General features: G+C 34.0%; 2 protein-coding genes across 2 annotated transcripts; both read right to left on the reverse strand.

Moving 5' to 3' along the window:
* Positions 1–923: 923 nt before the first annotated feature.
* Positions 924–11,460, reverse strand: TERT (telomerase reverse transcriptase). Its single transcript, XM_018128687.2, has 12 exons — positions 11,085–11,460; positions 10,900–10,977; positions 10,048–10,113; positions 9,806–9,950; positions 8,114–8,442; positions 7,423–7,549; positions 7,113–7,257; positions 6,388–6,526; positions 4,886–6,106; positions 2,156–2,724; positions 1,491–1,763; positions 924–1,273 (listed from the first exon to the last, which is right to left on the reverse strand). Exons 1-12 carry the CDS (start codon positions 11,391–11,393, stop codon positions 1,000–1,002), a joined length of 3,675 nt encoding a protein of 1,224 aa, XP_017984176.2. The 5' UTR covers positions 11,394–11,460; the 3' UTR covers positions 924–999.
* Positions 11,461–13,724: 2,264 nt separating this feature from the next.
* Positions 13,725–15,575, reverse strand: LOC18587028 (Nascent polypeptide-associated complex (NAC), alpha subunit family protein). Its single transcript, XM_007010675.3, has 4 exons — positions 15,416–15,575; positions 15,237–15,327; positions 14,350–14,483; positions 13,725–14,251 (listed from the first exon to the last, which is right to left on the reverse strand). The coding sequence occupies exons 1-4, from the start codon at positions 15,482–15,484 to the stop codon at positions 13,919–13,921; spliced, it is 627 nt and encodes a 208-aa protein (XP_007010737.3). The 5' UTR covers positions 15,485–15,575; the 3' UTR covers positions 13,725–13,918.
* Between the last annotated feature and the right edge of the window lie 3,582 nt (positions 15,576–19,157).

The following is a 19,157-nucleotide window of genomic DNA, read 5'->3' on the forward strand; positions in this document are numbered from 1 at the left end:
TTAAATGTCTAACAAATACTAAACCCTAGCTCTCATTTGATCAACTCTCTTCTTTTCTCAACTTTTTTCTCCTCACCATCATTCTTCCTTATTCGGCAAAGCACATAACCATGATCATTCTCGAACACCAATTAAGTATCCAAACTATACTCATGCATGATCCACTAACCTACTTATTGCGACACTCCATCCTCATATCACAACCTTTTCTTGAACCCCGAGGACTGTACTGCTGACAATCAAGAATATGTAATTGACTTGCTTGAATCTTCACTCATCCATGTATCAATGCCAACAAAATAATTGATTCTTGAACCGTTTTGAGATTTCTTCTCTAACTTGGTGAAAAAAATAAAGATCGTCACCGGATTGAAGATTACACCCACCATATAAATCCCATATTTCCCAAATTCTTTCTCTCCGTACAAGTCAAAAAATCCTTGATTAGGTTTTGATTAAGATGCAGCATGGACTTGCCAGTAACTTTGCTCAAGAGGTAGCACATTAGCGCAACATCACAAGGCTCAAACAAAAGTCATGAAGTGCATATGATATCGGTCTTTGTTTTCTAATTATTGTTTTTGGCTCACATGTCCCATATTCAGATATGTTAAGTATACCTGCCTGCTAATATTATATATTTAAACCCAGTCGGATAATTCTCTAGCACTGCTATTGTCAAATGTCTAACCTATCCCGCTGTACTCTATAGAAAGCTAAACATTATCATTTATACAGTAACCACTAGAAGAAAAAATGTCCAAACAAAATAAAAAATAGATCAAGACAACCCCAATCTTATCAAATTAAAACAACATAAGATCAAGATCAAGATTCATGCTCGACCTAACATTTGTTATCCCCGTAATTCCATTTTCACATTCTATTTGTCAGATGTATATATGAATGATGAAACTTGAATATAACCCTTTTAAAGCAGTACAATAACATTAAGGTAATGTGAGAAACAAAAGCAAGAGGATCAATATCACCTTCCCATCAGTACTCTATTTTCCATAAGGAAGAGGAATGTGATCTTTTAACTGCATATCTTAATTCAGATGACTCATTCCCTGTAATTCTATGAGCAAAATACTTACACCTTAGCATAGACAGCAAAGCCCTATGCCTTGACTGTTTCCTCTTTAATACCTCGATATACGCATTTAATCCAAGCCATACAACTTCTTCCTTCATCAGTTTCAGAACAGGAGACAAGCCTGAACCCAGACGAATAGAACCCATTCTTTTGCCTATCAGCCTCTGCATATACCTGAGATATGGCAGTATAATTGGCAAAAATAAAGTTAAAAGAGTAAATGTGATACTAAATTATTAATAAACAATTTCCAAGGAGACTTCTTATAGAGATGTCGAGTAGTTATTAGCTTCAGGCAGCTAACATCCAGAAAATGAATAAAAATGATTTTAAGTGGATCATCTCTTAATGCACCAGCCAATTGCAAGATAACAAAGATCTGAATCCATACCTGAAGGATCTTTCAATGATTTTCAAACAATATCTTCTAAAAGGTTTGAAAATGTCTGATATTTCGGAGACATAACGATGGAACTTCATTGCAGACAACACAAAAGCTTGATAGATGTTCAATCTGACAACAGATGCGGAATTGATATTTAAATCAAAGAATAGGGGATGGCACCTAGGTCTCATGAAGCCACACAGCTTCTTTTTTAGATAATTACCCGGTTTACCTTGCCAGCGAATAGTAAGAGTGGAACTTAAGTGGTTGTCCAAATACCTGTTAACAAGATTGCACTCATTCAGGAAAAACTTTAAAAAAGTTCTGCTGTCTTTCCCTGGTTCTGTTGGGGATAATTAACAAGGAATAAAAAGGAACAGAGTTTTTTGGGGATGGATCAGGCCATAAGTTGTTCTTTATTTCATTTAATACATAATTTAGAATTATTTGGATGTCATACCATAGGATATACCATTTGCGATGTTCAAAGATGATTTACATAATAAAAAATGCACAAACTGAAAGCAATTTATGGTCAGGAACTGTAGCATCTAAAGTAGTGAGAGCTTTACATAAACATAGTGTTGTTTACTAATCCAGCAAAACAAGCATCAGGAAGGAAGCCAAACTCATTACTTACATTTCTAATAAAAACCATACAAGAAACTGACCTTGTATAATCACCCTGAATTTCTAAAGAGCAACAGTTTATGAGCAAACCACTCCATCGAAGAAATGAAGTTCCATCATCAACCACATAAATCCTATTTGATAAAAGCCCAGCTTGATGTTCGATGTCAAAATTTAGACAGAATTTTTCCTCATTCATGTAGCAGTTATAATCTGGAAATCCTTGACGCAACATGGACAAGAAACCACTAGCTTGCTCTTTCGAAGTTGATATGAAAAGAAAATCATCAATAAATCTTAGAAGCAAATAAGTAGGGGGAAAGATAACTGCATCCTCACTGGAATTCCGAGCATCTGAGGCATCAGAAAAAACATGTCTTGCGGATAAATCTTCAGCAGCAGGTTCAAAAGTTTTCTCAAGATATGGGAAGATCTCATGCTTTTCCATATACCCATAATATAATGAGCAAAGCAGAGATGACAGCACACTTCCTTGAGGTATCCCCATTCCTTGCAAGTAAAACTTCTTATCCAATTGAAGCACATTACGCTTTACATGCTCATATAGGTTAGAAAACAGCTCTTCCTTTTTAAGAAGCCTGCTGCACCCCTGAAACATTTTCCCAAACGAAGTCCCATATCAAAAAATAAGGTTAGGCTAAGCTTTCCATACATTCATATATAGACACACATATACTTATATATTTATATATGCCTTTCAAAAAAACTTATATATTTATATACATATGTACAAACAAACACGTGCACACACACACACACACACACACACACACACACACTCACACTCACATACACAGATGTGTGTGTGTCTCAAGAATTTAATAATTATTTGCTAGCATTCCTTGTTCACAGTTTTAGCCACCCTCCTTTGTCCCTTCCACAAGTAGTTTGATAGAATACATTTTCCCATTTGACAGGTAATGGGAGAGATTCCACCACCAAACTATTCAGCAGACAAGGAAAGCATAAGTGAAATTAAAGAGCAAGAAAGGGGGAGGCAGGGTACCCTATAATCATCGGTGCATCAACAATTAGGTGCCTTGTATAGCATCATTCAAGAGGTTCAGCAGGTCTCTAGAAGTAATAATATAGAAAACTGTCAAGCAAACCATAGTTATAAGGCCAAGAGACCGTTGTCAAGCAGCAATTTTTATGGCCTTATATAGGTAAAGAGGTTGCATGGGCTATGCAGTCCAAATAAGCCAAAAAGATAAAATGTGCTCAATTAGGTAGCAAGGAGTTTGATGGTCCAACTGTATAGATAGGAAGGGCAGATGAGGAGAAATAGAGAATTAATAGCAAATAACTAAGTTTTAATTTTGAATAACACCATTTAAGACTCCTCATGTGTAAGCCCAATACTAATAAGCAAAACAGATGGACACATGTGAATAACAAATATGGGACAAGAAATAAGAAAAAGAGGCAAAAAGGAATTGTGTCTCCATACATATTAAGTATCTTACCTAAAATCAATTCATAATTGCTGAAAGGGATAAACTTAGATATAAAGCCACGACCACAAACTTAATCAATTTGAAATCACACCATTTAACAAATCATAAATAATATTAAATTGCTATTGAGCCCATAAAATACAAGATTAATATAATAAGTCCCTAAATTATACAATTTTTCTATCTAGATCATCTTCCCTTGCATACAGTCTGCATAGCATACCCAAGTTCTAACTTTCTCAACAGATTTTCATGACATCAATACTTTTAAAAGTATTTGGTAATTTTTTCATACAGTTTAAAACCCAGGTCTATCTCCAATTCTAACTCAATGCCTTGCCACTTCAACTACAATTCTTTTTGATATAAAACAGAATAAATGGAAATGAAGGAAATACATTAATGAGCTAAAAGCAATTCAGAGGGCAAGACCAAGGTTGTCTACTTTTTCTGAGAGAAAAGCTTGTCTGCCATAGCAGGCAAAGATTTCTAGCATAGCCAGGCTTGTACTAGTAAAGGTTCTGGCCCTAGCTTGGCCAAATATGATTTATGACCCATATATCTGTTTATTAATCTCCTTTTTCCACTTTCCTTCTCTAAATGAAAACAAGAGTAAACCGTAAGTACCTGTCATTTCTTTCCAAAACTTTTGTGAGCTCAACCTACATGCCCTTTGTACCAAAGGCAAGTTAAAATAATGTCATGGTATCTTCTCAAGCCACTAACGGTAAGTGATATTGCATTATACACCCCTTTTAAAATTAATCATACATTTGCAGGATGGATTACTGTTTCCCACTCCAGCGTGGCAAGTGCCAAGGACAGATTCAGATTTGACATGACTTGAGTATGCAAAACTAAAAACCATGAACTGGAAATAAATAAATAAAAAAAGGAATTCTACATGCATTTCAGAGTAAAACAAAGTTATAAGATACCAAGGAAGCTTCTCACGTCAGCAAAATCAGCAACAGCATGCAGAGAAGAAAAACAATGAAAGGCTGATCTACAACAGTATGGAAAGTGCTTAGCGAAATGAAACAGATCGCATTATATCTGAACTGGCAAGCGCATCAAGAATGAAACAGCAATTGAGGGAGGAGGTATATTGAAATACAGTTGATAATAACAATCAAAGGGTAACAAGAAACCCGTGAGCAAAAATGACAGATGATAGCAGAAATCTTTTCTCTTTTCAATCTACGGAGACCTAATCCAGCAGAAAGAAAGGAGAAAAGATTCAACAGCAACAAAACATAAATGACCCATCAAGAGCAACAAAAAACAGGTTACCTGATTAACAAGAATGCTAGACAATGAGCGAACTGGGACAGAAGACATTAACTTTGAACCCGTGTTGACAGTCTCATCAACCAAAATGAGATTCTCATAATCCCATAAACATCTGCTTGAACAGCCAACTTGACGAATTTGCTGTAAATGATATTCATCTTTCATTATGACATCTTCCATTATGCTAAGCAGCTTATCCTGATCAATAGAATCAAATGCTTTTGAAACATCAGCAACCACAACAAATAGACCAGGCACAGTTGTTGATACATTCTTTAGAGTGGTTAGAAATGGACATAACTTTCTATAGACATCATTATAATCAAAAACCGATGACCCCAACTTCTCTGGTTCTTTCAACAGCAAACCTTTTAGAACGGCATGTGTACCACGAAGAACAGAGTTAACAGATTTAAAGCGTTTGGACTTAACTTTACTAGAACATGCTTTTAAACTTCTGTGCATCCAAGAACATTTATGTTTTGAACAGGATCCTCCTTCCATCATTCTTGAGGATGCTTTAAGATTTGCCAGCATTCTTACTCCATTTTGTTTTGGACAAAGCCTCAACCTTGAGAAACCAAATGGTCTTTTGTCTATTATTTCTCTAACAGCAGCCTCATCCAATTCAAGATAGCTCCGATCTTTCAAGCAAGTGATGGCATGATCTGTCAACTTCTCCCAAACTGGCTTTCGATAATAAAAAACATCTTGTTTCCCATGCTCACTTTCAGTGACATAGAAGTTGGCTTGCACCAATGGCACCACTAGAGAAGAAAAGAACCAAAAAATCCAGTTGACAAATAGTTTATGCTTAATATCATGTATACTAAAACTTGCTTCACTGAATTTCTTCTGCCCTGTGCCATTCTTTGGCACCTGTCCATTCAAGCAGCATGAAGTACGGTTATTCGATAAAAAGGGGAAATCAGAGCGTTTTAACTGATGCATGCACTGCTTCATAGAGAACTTCTCAAATCTTCGCAGCCGAATAAATTTGAAAATATTTCTCCTTAGTATTCTCCAGTTAAAAGGAGTTCCCAGCAAATCTGGAGGAACTATACTTCTACAAACAGCCCATATAAATGCCCCTACCTGACTTTGTAAGCAATAAGGCTTGGTCGACTCAAGCCGCGCATTATCAGCTTCCAGAATTTTGTTGTATTCTTTGGCACCAACACCATGAGATTCCTTGAGCACTCTTTTGTCCAATACATTGCTCTGAAATAGAAAAACTTTGAAGTCAACTTTTTAGAAACATCTTGCATACTTAGAGAAAAAGAAAATTTTGTACTACCGTAAACACCAGATGTTTGCAAATTCATCTAAAAATAGTACAACCACCATAAAATTTGGACATTTGCACAATCTTCCCACATAGCACCATTACAGGTAAGGCTTGAAAATAGAAAAGACAAGTGGCAAAACATACACCTAAGCATTTCAGAGGATGGCTCTTGCAGCTTCAAACACCATATATGAGTCTCACAAGTAATACTAACCTCAACTATTGTGCTTGATTTTCCCATAGCCTTTTGATTGAAAGATGATAGTGGACAATACTTCTCCAACAATTTCGAAGACTTGCAACGTCTACTTCTGCGTATAAGCATCTTCAGCAACTTAAGAAAGGAGTGATACCTGGTGAACCGAAAATACAAAAACCATTTTACAAAATAGCTTTATTGCATAAATTATGGTCAAAATACAATTTTTAACATTATTTAATATATTTATATAGGTTTAACATTTTAAGATTAAAAACTGAACATTACAAATATATAATGACCATAATTTTCATCTTTAACATTTTTGAGCTAATTGACAAGGGCCACACAGGTTTGAATACAATGTGTGTGTGTGCGTGTGTATGTATATAAAGGACTTCAAAGATCCCCTTGACTGCTCTGACAGCATTCCATTTACCTTAGCCCTTTCTGCAGCGTTAGTATACCTAGTCAACAGACCTATTTGTATATAATTGGAACAATTTCTAGCATTGTTGATCAATTCCGTTGAAAACATACCTACCATATAGATTTTGCACAATGAGAACACATGCTCCACAGCATGTAAAAATAAGATAGTGAATCACAGAGCCAACAAGTAACCAGCTTAAGCAATACCCTAAAGATGCTTCTGCCAAATCACTCCCTCCATTAACAATACCACAAAATTAATAGAACATCGCAACCCTAGAGTAACAAATCTGTAGGATGCAACTTACAGGCAAGAAGATCCAACGAGACAAAAGTCACTGTCATGGGAGCATGGCGTTGATTGACCACTTACATTTGCATCAGACAAACAAAATATATTCTCCATGAGATGCTTTGAGCTTGAAAATTTTGGCACTAAGGTATTTAGTAAATCTTTATATTATTAAGGTGACAAAATCCTTAAAGCCAAAGAGGGGCAAAATTACCTAATAACATTATAAATATGAAGTCACAACTGTATGACGATGGCTACCTTACACAAAATTGAAGAAAAAAAAAAAACACATTCGCTACCTTTCAAAATCTATAAAAGGATACGTTCTTGTGGAAGAACAGATGAAGAACATTCCAAATTATAGAACATAGATTTCCTGTTAATCTCATTCCAATGGGAGAATAATTGGGGAGCTTTCAGCATCAAATAACAAGAACATTGAACTGGCATCTGCATAACAAAATAAAAGAAACTGTGAAGGCAATATGCAAATGTCAATCAAGGCAATGACAAGAGGTCACAAATTTTGCAATTTGAGTTTCTAAACTTCTCATCCACTTGTATTAAGCCAAGTACTAAAAGATATGAAACAGAACTGACAAGACTTCCTTTGCTTGCTTACACCTGCTCTGGTGTTTTCTTAAATGCCACATTTGATTTTTCACAAGTCTAAAGTGTCATTAATTTAATGTTGGAGGGCACTGAAGTCCTTTTTAAGCAAGTAAAGAAAGCAAAACTACCAAAATCCGTGATCTGCAACAGCTGCTACATCTTTTCCTCTACAAAAACTTGTTATGTTTCAGGTAGTATCTAAAGTTTTGCTCAAATCCAAACACTAAGATTTCTTTCCAAATAAAATATACTAGCATTAATGCATCTCTCTCTTACAAACATCGTATACACTACATGACATGGCATGATTTTATAAATAAAATATACCTGCATTAGTCAAACATTATGCAGGAAAATATAGTTATTGGGTTCTTAGAATAAACAACTACTGAAGAAAATTACCTGACTCATGTTGGAGGGGGACTTGAGATTCCCAGGTAAGCAACTTTCATCAGAAAAAATGGCTCTGGAGATGGTCTCATGTCTGCACTCTGGAATATTTAGTTGTCTGTGCCTCTTCTGGCGTTTCCAATCAAAAGGTCTATAAAACTTTTTATGCTTTTCTGCAGTCTGACTTGAGCTTCTTTGAAGCTCTCCATTTGAAGACTTAGCAACAGCTTCTTGAATTCTGGAACCAGCACAATAAATGTCATAACTGGAAAGGGAACTACATTGCTGCCTCTTTGTCACTGAAATGCTATTATCAGTTCTCTTCCTTTTCTTTCCGGCTCCTGAGAAAATTTTCTGACGTAAGGACCATTCAATCAAAATTTAGCAGGTGAGACAACACAAACAGGCAACAAGGCCAAAAAAAAAATTGGAAGAAGAAAAGAAAAGAAAATGAAAGGGACAAAAATTGGCACAAGAGAGAAATATAAAACCTAATAGTACTACAAAAGATATCAAGTGAACAAAGGACTGATTAATTCCATTAAGTCGTTCCTTTATCAAAGAACAACTCTGCTTATCAAATGATTGAACAAACGGATCCAACTGACCAAGATCAATGTGTGTCAACAAATATATCATGTTCACTCGATGTCTCTACTAAAATCAATATTCAGGCAGTGATTGGAATAGCCAACTGGGTCTTTCTCCAGTGGCCTACATATTTTGATATAAAAATGTGGAACCACGATTGTTCAAGAGAATAGGCACAAGTCATAGAATCAACTTACAGCTCGAAGCATACAGAAACCTGAGAGATGAGGTACTCAATGCATCCTACTATAATTAGCGCACTTTAAAATGTCAATGCACATTCTTAGGGCCAGATGTGCTCAGGGGCAAACATCTGCCACCAGACTGGACATCATAACCAAACAGGTGGAAAATTAGTGCTATCTGATCATATTAAACAATTACCTGGCATGGATGACGAACTAATTGTAGGAACAAAATCTGAAAGCAGTGCATTATGGTAGGAAATTGTTATTTATCATTATGTAACCCTTTAAGAGTATTCTGCCTCGCTTAATTACTCCAAAAATGTTAAGAACTAAATCAAAGTGCAAACATAGTATTCAAAATATTACTTTCAATAAATTATAACAATTATTTTATTTTCCATCAAGTAACAATACTTATCCAGCTAACAGATTAGCTACAACCACATTGTTGTTTAATATATTGGAACATTCTCCAAGTTCATCTTTCCAGTAGTGTGTATGTGTTCCTGGACCTCATAATGTTGTTCTGATTGGAAGTACACCATAGAATTAGTATTTAATAAATTTTAATGACTATAATATCTTTCCATCAAGCAACACTATTTATAGTATATGTTCTGATTGCAGTTGACATTCACATTGGCGTTTAATATTTAGAACAAATTCTGATACATCCCTCAAGTAATGTATATGTGTTTCAGAATCCCATAATGCTGTTCTGATTGGGAGAATGCATTGATCCATATGATAGGTAGGCAAGGACCACTTGCCATAAGATTAGTTTTAATTGAAGAAACCTAATGAAACTTAGCAGAGGAATTCAAATAAAAACAGAGATTAATGTTGTAAACAAAAGTCAATAAAAGTGATATTTTATAACTATCTATGTGCACAAACACACACAATATGTTCAACTCTTGTATACCAGATTTGGGTTTTGTTTCATTGTTCGACGACTTCTTGCATAACTTATTGATAGGAGAACCTGCAACTTGAAGGTGTTTCTTGTGAGAAAGGGGCAAAAATATTGATGTATGCCATAGTAGATAAACCATGCACTCATCCCCAACCTGCCATATTCAGGAATTGCACAGAGTGCATAAAATTATTAGACCAAGAGCATGACTACTTGACAGATGGAACAACAATTTCTAAGCCTCAACATACCCTTTCAAGGAGAATATCCCAAGCTGAAGAAGTCAAAAGCTCTACAATCATGCTTGATCTTGTAAGCTGTTATGTCAATACAAAAGGTTTGCTACAAACAATTATGGAGGAAAAAAAGAAAGAAAGCCTTAAGCAAAATATTACCAAAAGCATATGTCAAATCCATATAGCCTAGCATGCTCCAGTCAAGAATCCACATACTGGTTTAATAGAACTATAACAAGTTAAGGTAATGAGAGATAATAATGCAAACAAGCACATGATAAGAACACTGCAACTATAACTGTCATTCATGGTCAAGAACTTACTTAAACTATGGTTTCCAAAAATATTTATTCTAATCTCTCACCAAGAGTACAAGCACTAGTCTAATGCTTATAATGCTTCATTTAAAAAGTAGTTTGAATGGAAAATTGAAGTAATCAAGGACTGCAATTACTTGGTTAAGATAGTCATCACTCTTCAAAATGAGAACGTTCTATATGAAAATGATAAAGGAACTGTAGACAACTTAAACCCATGATTGGGTTGAACAGGAGAAATGGAGGGTTCGGATGCTTGTGTATTGCAAAAATCAGAGAGGAAGGAGAAGGGGGAAGGGAAGGAAAGAATCAATCTCATAGTTTTACAATATTACCCTGGAAGGAAAGACTTCCCTTTCTCTCCCATTCCCTCAATTTCGAGGCATCGAAACAATAAAGGACTTCAAAGGGGAGAAAGGAAAAGATCAAGGTTCCCCTCCCTCGCCTCTCTTCCTTCTAATGATCCATCCGAACAAAAGAAAAACCTACCATCCAAACAACATGAAGATATACCAACATGAAAAGCAGCCAAAAACAAAAAAACACTTGCCTTGTTGTAACCAGTGCATATTAAATTACAAGGCTTGGGTCTTTGAAATAACATCATCTCAATAACCCTTCCCACAATCTGAAACCAAAAACAAAAGCAACCAAAAGAATCCATTAAAAGGGCTTTTCATTTAAGAAACAAAGAAAGGGGAAGAAAAAGAAAACATTTTTGAACTACACCCAGACCTGCTTTTGAGACCAATGTCGACCAGGATTAAACTCAAGGAAAGGAGCATCGTCATTAACGACGACAAAGCAATCGTGGAGAAGCTTCTTATAATCCAAAGGGTCATCGGGTCGAAGGAGAAAAGAAATGGGATCTTCACGGCATTGAAGACAAGAACGGCCTTCGCAACGGCAAGGAATTGGAAAAGGCTGAGAAGGAGGAGGAGGGATTATACAAGTAATAGTGGTGGCAAGGCTCCTTGCTTTCTCATTGAAGATCCTCCATAAAATCTTTGGTACCTTCCAGCTTCGTTTCTTCTTCCTCGCCATTTCTTCTGTTGAGTCTGGAGAGAAGGGCAGAGAGTGAGTGGCATTTCCTTGTCTCTTCTTACGAGGTTGTTTTGCTTAACTGGATACCAAAACTTTGATTTTTTTTCTCTTTCCCGCGCTCTGCATCGACAGTACAGTCCCATTGATAGTACGGTCATGACCTTTTTACAGTGTACTATTCTTCATCAAAATATCGAATTTAATTTATTTATTTATTATAATTCCTTTAAATTACTTCTTTATTTTTTAAAATTTTATTACTATTTTTTTTTTGTAAAAATTGCTAATGTGACATTCATGTTAATATAACTTTTATTAGTGATAGCGTGTCATTGACAAATCTTATAATATAATTTTTATAAATCGAATTCATATACTTTTAAAATTTATTTATATAAATTTAGATTAATATTAACAAATTTTAAAAATATAAAAATTTTAAATAAATTCCAACAAATGATTAAATTTAACATTTTGGTAAAGTATAGATACTAAATTGATAATTTGACGTTCACCCGAATATTTGACTCATTAATTGGTGTATTATCCCTTACTTAAAGAGTAGGGTTTGAATCCTCATCTTCCAATTATAAAAAAAAAAATTGATAATTTGACGTTTTATCTTCAAATAACGCATTTTCGTGAGATAAAATTTAATCAAATTTATTTAAATCATTAATATGATTTACTTTTAAAATATATATACTTTTTTGCATGTACTAGTATATGTTTAGTTTTTATTTAAAAATATTAATTGAGAAATTTTTATATTTGATGAATTTTGTAGTAAATTTTTTAAATTATAAAATTTTCAAAGAAAATATTTTAAAAAATAACATAAAAAAGAAGAAAGAACAAAAAAATTTTAAAAAATATAATTGTAAAAAGGTTTCACACTTTTTCATTTTTTAAATATTTTTCATTCTCTTTACTAAATTTAAATCATTTTAGTCAAATTAAAAATTCAAATATCTAGATCAAATATTTACGCTCGTAAATATTCTTTCAAAAATAATCTTCCTCAAAATAAAAATTTCCTCTTAGTTTTGGATCGTTAAATTTCCTTTTTGTACTCTCATGTGAACATTCTACCCGATCATTGTGCGTAAAGCCCTTACATTTTAAGATCCCTTACTTGTTTTTTTTTTTTTATAAGTGTTAGACGTGATATTTTTCTTTATCCATCTCACCTAATTTAACATTGCCCTCATCTAAAATGGATTGTTCTAATATTACTTTATCATAAGATCATTACTCTTTCCTTAAAAGATTAATTTGATAAGATGTGCAGTATCTGTGTTTATAAATTTTTTAAAATCTCTTATTTACGTGAGATTAAAATATTTGCTTACTTCTTTTGAAGTGCTTGACATGACATTTACATTCTATTCATTTTATTATTGATAGGCTATAATTGAATTAAATTAATTAAATTAATTTTTTAATCGGATGAAATTAAAGAATCTCGTAACTAATTATAAATTCAAGGAAAGATTATGTCACTAAATCATGGCGCTTAACCTCCTTACATAAACATTAACAAGAGTGGAGTAAAAACCTAAACTTACAAGCACTTCCAGGTGATCGAATAAGTAAACGATGTTACACTGACATACAGTGCTGAAATTATGCATGTCCATGGACCAGGCTTCTCACCCAACCTCACAAGCACAACCCATTTTCGATTAGGCTTGCGGTTTAGACTTCATCAGCCCCAGTCTTTGATCAAAACCAACCCCAAAATATTCTTTTACACTAAGGAGATGAATACACATATGTGAAGCTAGGCTAGATGCCGGTCCCTAAGATGCCTTTGGGACTTAGGACAGACTCCAATGATTAAGAAACTGAAACGCCAATTTTGAAACCTTCAGTTTAAACCTTGGAAAGAGGGAGGTTAGGCTCATATAATGAGATACAATTGCCTCTCATTGTAAAGCCAAACCCTGGGAAGAAGAGGTGATGTTTTATATAACAGGCAAGGGTGATCCTTAACTCGAGATGGGTATTAAAAATCTTATTCGAATATCAAACCTTGAGTATTAAAGATCTTATTCAAATACCAAACCTTATATTATCAAGCTGCATACACACAGTACCCGTATACACCCATCATAATGGGATAAAGTTTCCTTTCACACTGGAAGCCTAAAATCACATGTACCCAAATCCAGAGTAGATGGTTTGATATAATCCATATAAATGAAAAAACAAAAACAAAAAACCACCTGCTTACAAGGAAGATTTGATGAGTAGTCCATACTTGCTCAAGCTGAGAGCTGAAAAGTCATTGTAACTAACCAAAACTTGATAGGGTATAAAGTACTCCACTTATCAGAAAAAAGATTCACTCCCAAATGGTTTATACTAGTACAACAGTAACAAGAAAAGAGAAAATATAACATTAAAAATGAAATTTCAAAAACAATTAAGGAAAAAAAGGGATATCCGACCTGAAGCACACACCCTCAGCAACCAAATTAACTACTACTAGATCCATCACATAACACTAATAAACACCATTCTTAGGTTGTTAGCTCCATTATAGCAGAAACAATGTCCCCATCTGCGGCCTTGAGCGCCTTGACAGCCTTTGACCTGGAGACTCCTGCTTGTGTCATCACCAACTCAATGTCCTTGGGCTCAACTCCGGTCTCATCTACTTCTTCATCATCCTGGGCCATGGCTGATGACTCAGGTTTGGAGATCACATGGCTGAGATCAGGCGCCTTAAATTGCTCAGCAGCCTGAGTCTGCAGTTGCGAGCTCAAGTCCTCAATCTTAGCCTCTCCAAACACCACATAGGTATCTGATGTTGGGCTCTTGAAGACATCCGGTTTTGAAATGACAAATAAGATCTGAATTCAACAGTGAAATCAGTTATCAAAGTAAACACTAATAAGCAAGGCAGAGAAGAGAAGTAATGAATGATTAAAAATATAGAAAGGGCACTAACATTCTTGCTCTTCTTGACAGTGACGCGGCTAACACCAGGAATTGGCTTCATCCCAAGCTTCAACATGGCTTTGCGACTCTTCTTCTCACTTCTGCTTTGCTTTGACCTACCACTTCCATCTCCTTCCTGATGTCCTGACAATATTTACAATAGAAAAAATTGAATCTCTTAAAGACCAGTAGTGAATAAAAACTCCCAACCATCATTGAATCACTCATTTGTCTGAAGTATACTTCTCCAATTAAAATTTCTTATCATTCCCCAGATGTTAAATCATGCACCCAGTGATCCATGTAACTTGAATCGTGTTAATTTCGTAAAGCAATAAATGAATTTAGCCAACCCATAAGCAAGGACTTCATGATTGACAATAATCTGTTCATAGCTGAACATGAGATGGTATCCGAAACCATCAAAATAACCATTGGCAAAGGCCCTATATCTAGACAAGGAAAAATAAAATCTGGATTTGGCAGATTTCTGGGTTTTCATAGCACCAAATCTCTAACACAACCTAACGGAGTGCAAAAGTAGGAGTGCAATCCAAGTCAAAAACAGTATAAAGCTTGCTCTCAAGCTCCCCTACAAACCCAAGGTTCAGAAACTCAACCAGTACTAAAATACTTGAACTGGGCATGATTGATTAGTTGAACTACTCGAGCTCTACTTACCTGGAAGTCAAATTCGAGCATATCCCAAAAATCCCAAAATCGAGCTCGAGTAACTAGCGAGCCAGCTTAACTCGCTTATCTATGCATCTTAAAAAAATTTAACCATATCGCCATACATATAAACAAATACAATTTAACCAAAGAATACACCATTATTGAAAACATTTCAGCCCAAATCTAAAGATTTAAGAAATGAACAAGAATATGAAGATTCACCTTCGGCATCATCCTCATCCTTGTCGTCATCGTCATCGTCGTCCTCGTCCTCGTCATCATCTTCAACCACGGGTTGTTCAGGTTGATCGGACTGTAAACGAAAATTCAAAAAAAATAAATAAATAAAAGAAGAAATCATTATTTTAGGAACTAAAAAAGGGGAAAAACAGAAGAATTACATCAATTTTCTGTTGATCGAGATGAGTGGCGAGGATCTCTTCGATCTCTTTGTCGGTCTGAGCAGTCATTTTTGGTCGAGAGAAGGAAGCAGAAGCAGAAGCAAAAAATTAAAAAACAAAAATCGTAATAGCTCTAAGACCAAAAAACCCTAAAACCCCACGAAATGAAGCTTCTTTAATAAAGGAGCGCCGATGTACAGGTAAATTACAACTTTGACACTCTAAAGTAGTCATGCTTACCAATTTGAACTTGCTTTTTGGGCTTTATTACCTGTGAGCCCAACACTTATCTCTGGAAACTAGAAAAAGGCCCGTACGTTGCACTCAGGTGCTATACCTGTATATTATGTCGAAAGAAGGGTTGGATGATAGCTGTATAGTTATAACTACCCTTTATTAACATATATAATGACTTTCAAAATTTCAAGCAAGATCGGTAAATATGGCCAGCAATTAGATCAAACTGAATAATCTAGCATTCATATGCTATGTTCAACAATATGAAAGGTAATAATGATAGTACTTATCATTCTTTATATTCATTCCCACCTTAATAATAAAATGCATTCATCGACATGGTTTGTTAATACATTGTTAGTATTCTAAGTATATACAAAATCAAGATGATTTGTCAATATATTGTCTCATTCTAAATATATACAAAATTCACGATCTAAGTGTTCTACATAGCATGTGCCTTGATGCAAGAAAGATATGGCATTACAACATGTGGTTGGCAATCTAAATTTAGTGGCTAGTTAGTAAGCACATGTGGGCAAAAAGTTTTAATTCAAGTTTCAGTAGCATCACTGATTGGGTTTGGACTGTGACCTGCATCTATAAAGTTATAGTAAGTAATTTTAATATAGAATCCTTATTTGATTCTAGTATATACATTTGTCATACCTAGCTTTATATTTTTTGGTGGGCGATTATTCTCCCTAGCTTGTGTTGGTGTGTTTTTTAGGTGTGCAGGCTAGGAAAAGCTCTCTGACTACTTGGCTGCTTATTGGTGATGTTGGAGGTTCTTGTTTGTGTTTGTAAAAAGGGGTTCTTGTGATAGGGAGAGGAAGCATTGCAAACAAGTGAAAGGATACGCTAGAGGCGACAAAGAGGAAGATTAGAGCAGTTCCTGAAGTATTGAGTGTTGTGGCAGGTGGAAGACGATAAGAAGAGAATTAGGGAGATAATTTAGAGAAAAAAGCTCTCAAGTTGAGAATGTATTAGCTTGGAGGGAGAGAGAGAGCCCTCCAAATGAATTGTGAGGCTCTATATATAGTGCTAAAAGTAACGGTTACTCAATAATAGGCTTTAATGTGCCTAATGAATGACATTATTATGAAAAATATTAATGTGAGTAACCGTTACTGTAATTGGATGTAATAAGACTTGTTCTCAAGTAAAACGTAATAGAAAAGAGGTGTACAAGAATAGGTACAAGAAAAAAAGTTGTACGAGAATAGGTATGCTAGAACAAGGTAGGAGGGTGAAACACTTGTACTTTAGGAAAATGTTAAGAGGAAGACCTCTTAACTACCTCCATATCTGAGCCACCAAGCCAAACTCTCCAGAACATCCCAAGATGAAAGTAACTCATGAACCCTGCCACTTATTTCGAGTTGCTTTCACTGCTATCCATGTGAAGTGGTTATTCTAATAAAATTAGTAGTTCCATATGGAGTAGTGCTCTACTTATTCTTGTTGTTCTATGTTAAGTAGTGTTTCACTTATTTTAGTTGTTCTATGTGAAGTAGTGCTTCACTTGTTTTAATTATTCTGCGTGAAGTAGCACTTCACTTGTTCTAGTTGTTATATGTCAATATTATGTTGTAACATAATTTTTTAGAGAATAGGTATTAACCAAAATTGAGTATCTACAGTGTTCTTTAGATGTTAGTGGAGGTGTTGCTAATACAATTGTACTACTAAGAGTGGGAGTTGGCGATTGTTGGTCTTCCATTTCATTGTAGTCAAACATTTTGTAATTGGCAAAGCTTGCATTCACTGCTCTTAAGGTTAGACCTATAATGAATGTCTTTGTTTGTTAGATCAAGGCTTTTATAATCCAAGTAAAGTCATTTGATTGATAGTCATGAGTGCTGCAAGCTTTGTAATTGTAGCATTCACTAATTGCTTTGTTGGTTTTTCAAATGCCACTAATTTTATTTGTCCAATAGGATCTTCCACAGTAAATTGTATGCAATATCTAAAAGAGTAAATTATTATTAGAAAGTGAAATCATTAGTGGATAAGACTATTTTTCTAATTGAAGTAATATAGTGCTATTTGTATTTACAAACATGCTGTGAGACAACTTGCAAAGAATACATTATACAAACATTAAGCAAACTTCACTTTATACAGAGCATGAAAAGGATAAAAATGGTATAAATATTGAATGTAACAATTTTATACCATGACAATAAAACAATCAAAATTTATGAGACACAAAATATCAAATTAGCAACTGAAATACGAAGGAATTCATTCTTATTCATGAAATAATAAACTTTTTCATGAGTGATAAATAGCATTCATCTCTAATTGAATATCTCACATGACATCATGCATCGAGTTATATGTTGGAAATCAATGGAAGAATTGTAGGAAAACACAACAATTTCTGTTATTAACATATAAATCATGTAGAAAAAACATAATTAATATAGAAAGGTAATATATATATATAACCTAGTAATATTTAGAATAAAATATAATCTAGTAATATTTAAAATAAAAAATTACAAAAAAAGCATAAAAATGCTTTAAAGATTGAATGTAACAATTTTATACTATGACAATATAACAAAGAAAATTCACATGAGACAAAGAACATCAAATCAGTAGCTAAAATATGAAGGAAGGAAAAATTACTTTATAGTTAGCAATGCTCTATTCTGCTAATTATAATTAAAGAAGGAAATTGAAAACTACTGAAAATATTAAACAAAGAACAATAAATGATAGATAAATTAGGCGAAATTGCTATACATAGATCTACACTTATAATTAAAATGAAGCCTTAAGATAGTATAAATAAATTGGAATAAAAGGTTCATCAATAAATAACATTCATGACTTAATAACTATTATTGAAATGATTGGTCTCTATTTTAGTTCTTTAAAGTAGACTGTCTTCAATTCTTTTTTGAAAAAAAAATCTATTAAAAATATTGAAAATTCAATAGAAGAAACTAAAGTATACAAAGAGTGGCAAATATGACTAGATTGGTTTCAATTGATATATAATCTGTGCTCTTTTTAATCTAATGTCATATTTGTATATTTCAATAGAAAGTTAATCATTTTATTTTAAGAAATAAAATATTTTATACATAGGTATATATATGTATAGAATAAATAACATTCAAGACTTAATAACAACTATTGAAATGATTGGTTTTTATTTTAATTCTTTAAAGCATACGATCTTCAATTATTTTTTGAACCAATGTTTAGCATGTGCAAAGTGTTTAACCGTAAACATGAGTATAAACTAAAGAAAGCATGACACCCACACCCAATCATACACCCGTACACATCATATTGATCACTAAACATAATAATGAGACATTTAATTTGAAATGATGAAACAATAATGACAATAAATGACTATGTATGCTGTTTTCCTCAAAATAGAACACTATATAAACCACAACATAATACATCAACCATTTTGTCTAAATTAAGTCAAGAAAAAAATTAATTAGCATTTTCTTAAACATCAAAAGATCATAGAATC

This window comes from Theobroma cacao, chromosome 10 (assembly GCF_053813885.1).
Source record: "Theobroma cacao isolate CCN51 chromosome 10, ASM5381388v1, whole genome shotgun sequence".
Classification (NCBI taxonomy): domain Eukaryota; kingdom Viridiplantae; phylum Streptophyta; class Magnoliopsida; order Malvales; family Malvaceae; genus Theobroma; species Theobroma cacao.